At 40.1% G+C, this 4,411-nt stretch overlaps 2 protein-coding genes across 2 annotated transcripts in view; both read left to right on the top strand.

The window, feature by feature from the left end:
• LOC117943104 overlaps positions 1 to 4,411 on the top strand; it is a 139,018-nt gene that overhangs the window by 15,611 nt on the left and 118,996 nt on the right. The gene's annotated exons all lie outside the window — the stretch shown is intronic.
• Positions 333 to 4,411, top strand: part of LOC117943367 (microtubule-associated proteins 1A/1B light chain 3A-like) — a 4,234-nt gene continuing 155 nt past the window's right edge. Inside the window, exons 1-3 of the mRNA XM_034869450.1 lie at positions 333 to 568; positions 2,557 to 2,612; positions 3,799 to 3,925. Of these exons, the coding sequence (XP_034725341.1) occupies positions 529 to 568; positions 2,557 to 2,612; positions 3,799 to 3,925 (223 nt within the window). The 5' untranslated portion in view covers positions 333 to 528. The remainder of the gene's footprint in view (positions 569 to 2,556; positions 2,613 to 3,798; positions 3,926 to 4,411) is intronic.

The raw sequence follows: 4,411 nt of genomic DNA, 5'->3' as shown, positions 1-4,411 counted from the left end.
AGTCTTTATCAGGATGATCCATGAAATAACTGGCCTTTAATAATAAAAATGTGCCTCTATGGGAATTTAACATAGGGGGGTGTATACTTCTTTTAAGTAATAAAATGCATTTACTTTCAATACAATATTCATTCACAAAGAAAAAAATGTGTGGCCTTAAAAGGTTGTATTTTTCTAAATTTTTTGAATTAAGACAATTAGATCAATTGTCCAAAAAGATGTTTTTTATTCCTCTTTTTAATTAACTTTAGCCTGGGTGTGTGAACTTATTCAAGCCACTGTACAGTCAATGGTTAATAGGAGTGTTGAAACGAGAATTAAATGGGGAACGTCCCCTTTAAATCCTGCGGATGACGTCAGCGCCTCGGTTTACTTGCTTTGTTTGTCTCGCGGAGCCGCTTTGGCTTCAGACTAAAAACAAGAGGACGACCGGAGACGTTCAACCGGACAAAACCCCTTCCAGCCGCGTTATTGAGCAGTTATACGGCACGTTCATTAGGTTGTAACGGTGTTATAACTCAGACAGAGATGCCGTCCGACAGACCCTTCAAACAAAGGAGGACATTTGGTAAGAAACCACCAACCAAGACGGTGTTTTTGTCCAGAAGCTAGTTAGCTAGCTAGGTAGTTAGCCGGCCTGCTAGCCACCAAGCTAGCTAGCTTAGCTCACCTCTATTGACATTTGTATGTTGTGTTATTATCGCCGTTGCAAGTGCTTTTTAGCTGTTTAAAACTCGGTTTTGTGGCTCAGATAGTTTACTACATGGGATAAAATAGTCTGGGCGTTAAGTTTAGAGAATGTCTTTTCGACATTAAAATTAAAAAGGTGGAAAATAACATGTCAACAGCTTATATAAATGGACGCGAGACACCATACAGCCTGCATATTTTGGCACAGTATGGCCCAGTATGTGTGGGATCCGTTTGGCTGCTGATGGTATAAAGATCCATCTATCTGGGTCTCTGGCCCGTTAGCTTGGTCCAGGCTACCGAGGCCCACCATGACCAGGCTTAACACAACGGGATAAGCTAGACTGGCCGTAAACATGTTGAGTGAAAACAACTTGTGCTGACACATTGTGCCCGTACACGTGGTCAGTGATTTATGATGTAATTTGAGGCCAAACGACGCCGGACCCCGTGCTGGAAGGGAGGAGCCCAGGTCGGGGATGGCGTAATCTGCAGAGAAAATAAGGGATAAGTGAGAAATGTCTTTGTGGAAACGAGGGGAAATACTCAATTTACTGTGTTGTTGTATTTGGTTATAACCTCTCTATATAAAGGTGTAACTGCCAACCCACTAGAGGCAGTTTTAAAGTGATATTTGGCTTTTTAATGGATCTGTTTGCATCACGTGGTTCCCTGCTGTTAGTCACCAAAGTTGGGCAAGTGACTCAGGAAGCGTAATACTAACTTTGTACTCCATTAGCGATAGCTTTCAAGTGTGATCTTGCCTAAACCCACAGTTAGGCTAAATGCATTTATATTCTAGCGTTTTAGTACCGGCCCTTCCCTTTAAAACCGTCCCTAGACATAAGACAAAGGAACCATTCACGCTTCCCTGTCGCTCTGAAATAGAGCAACTCTTAACATAACAGAGAGATGTGTGTGTTCAAGAGTTAGTGAGGTGATGAAATCACCACAAAGAGAGCAAAGCTGCAGGAGTAAAAAGGTGATAATCACACACACAGAGACGGACACACACACACTCACTCAGGAGACACACACACGCACCCCATCTCCAATATTCAAAGTGTATATATCAGTATGTATGTGTGTGTGTGTGTGTGTGTGTGTGTGTGTGTGTGTGTGTGTATATATATATATATATATATATATATATATATATATATATATATATATATATATATATATATATATATATATATATTGAGTCCACACACAAAGAATCTTTAAAAAACATGTTTGCATCACAGATACCGAGAAAGGTAAAGATGAGTTTCATCTAACCCATTTTCAATAAGTTTGTGTATCAGAAATGTGGGTTTCTTTCAAACAAAATAACGTGGATGGTTCCCTACAACGCTCTTCACAAGTAAATTAAATGATCAGTTCACTAATTTCATTGAATTTGGGTGTTTTATTGAATTTTATAGCATTAAAAGAACAAAATTGATGATACAACAATGAAACACGTAGGGCAAATAAGTGACAGAAACATCTGAAAAGTGCAACAAAGCGTCCAGAAAACTGACAAAAACATCAGCAAAAGTGACAAAACATCAGGATAATCTTCAAAAATGTTAGGAAAAGTGACAAAAACATGGGAAAAGCTTTAATAAAAAGTTAAAAATGCGGAAAAATATTGACAAACTTTTTTTTAAAAAAGTGTCAAAAGATTATTCAAAACGTGAGAATGTTTCTATTACATTTTGACCCAGAGAAACAAGTCATGACATGTCATGACTTCCCCATTGACCCCCCCACCCCCCATTGTCATGACAGGTCGTCATGACAATGGGGAGGTCAAGACAAGGGATAAACACATTTTGTCATGCATTTTGTTAACGTATTTCTGTCTTTTGTTGCCCGCAGCCGACCGGTGCAAAGAGGTCCAGCAGATCCGCGATCAGCACCCCAACAAGATCCCTGTAAGCTGCTTTTAAAATCTGATTTTAACACTTCATTGCTCTTTAATAAGCTGCCGTGCAGACCGGTGATCCATGTTAAGGTTCCTGTGTGCCCTGGCTGCACATTTACATACACTCTTATTAAAATGCGATGTACCTGTGGTTACTGAAGTGAACAAGCAGAAGATTGTGATAGTGTGAGACAGACATTTAAAGTAGAGAGCTACATTAAAAGGCTGTTTGTGCCGCTGACAGGCTCAGGTTACTATTCCAAATGTCTAACAACATAATGGAAAGGATCCCTACAGAGATAAAGACCTTTAGTCAAAGAGTAAGATCTTTAACAAGAAGCAGTTGTGAATTTGGCATCGTTGAACCCACCAGACTCCATGTAAATAATCACTACTTTTAGCGTGTATAGTGCAGCATATCTCCACCAGACTCCATGTAAATAATCACTACTTTTAGCATGTATAGAGCAGCATATCTCCACCAGACTCCATGTAAATAATCACTACTTTTAGCATGTATAGAGCAGCATATCTCCACCAGACTCCATGTAAATAATCACTACTTTTAGTGTGTATAGAGCAGCATATCTCCACCAGACTCCATGTAAATAATCACTACTTTTAGCATGTATAGAGCAGCTTATCTCCACCAGACTCCATGTAAATAATCACTACTTTTAGCGTGTATAGAGCGGCATATCTCCACCAGACTCCATGTAAATAATCACTACTTTTAGTGTGTATAGAGCAGCATATCTCCACCAGACTCCATGTAAATAATCACTACTTTTAGTGTGTATAGAGCAGCATATCTCCACATGTAAGTTCATTTCAACCAGACCAGAGTGGTGATTGTTGGAACAGTGGAAAGATGAACCAAGATGGCTTTTGGTAGTTTTAGTTTCTGTCAACTTTGAATTAAGTGTGTTTAACGATGATAAAAGTACTGATTATTTACATGGAGTCTGGTGGATTTGGTTAAACTAAAATGATCTTACTCTTTAACTAAAAGGTTTATATCTGTAGGGATCCTTTCCATAATGTTGTTAGACAGTTTAACTAATAATCGGAGTCTGTCAGCGACAAAAACGGCACTTGTAGAACTACAGATCGACTCTTGTCTCTGATCTCGATGTGAGCGAATACGACAGTACGTGGACCACTGACCGTTTGTTGTGTTTTTGCGACTGCTGCAGGTCATCATCGAGAGATATAAGGGAGAGAAGCAGCTCCCTGTTCTGGACAAAACCAAGTTCCTGGTTCCCGACCACGTCAACATGAGCGAGCTGGTTAAGATCATCAGGTACACACACACACACACACACACACACACACACACACACAAAGAGACATATACACACACACACACAGAGAGAGAGAGACGCGCGCACACACACACACACACACACACACAGAGAGAGAGAGAGACGCACACACACACACGTGAGGAGGCTGCGTTTCTCTGTTTTCTGGAAATTGATTATTTTGGGTTTTTTGGACAAACCCAACAAATGAAGACATCACTTAGTGCTCTGGGAAAACGTATTGGAGCTACACAATATGCAAGACTTTCTTCATGCATTTGTATACATACAAAATTTTTTTTTTCCTAAAGTGCCAGTTGTGTGAATGTGTGTGTGTGTGCCTGTGCTTGTGTCTCTGTTCACACACACACACACACACACAAACGGACCCACACAAACACACGCACAATGTATTTTTGTTAACTGAACAAGTGATGGGTGGATCTGGAAAGTCAAAGCACTAACTAGGCTGTGATCAATAATATCTCTCCCCCCCCCCTCTCTC

This window comes from Etheostoma cragini, chromosome 4, assembly GCF_013103735.1.
Source record: "Etheostoma cragini isolate CJK2018 chromosome 4, CSU_Ecrag_1.0, whole genome shotgun sequence".
Lineage (NCBI taxonomy): Eukaryota > Metazoa > Chordata > Actinopteri > Perciformes > Percidae > Etheostoma > Etheostoma cragini.
The sequence above is the reverse complement of the archived record's forward strand: the minus strand, read 5'-3'. Positions and strand labels throughout refer to the sequence as shown.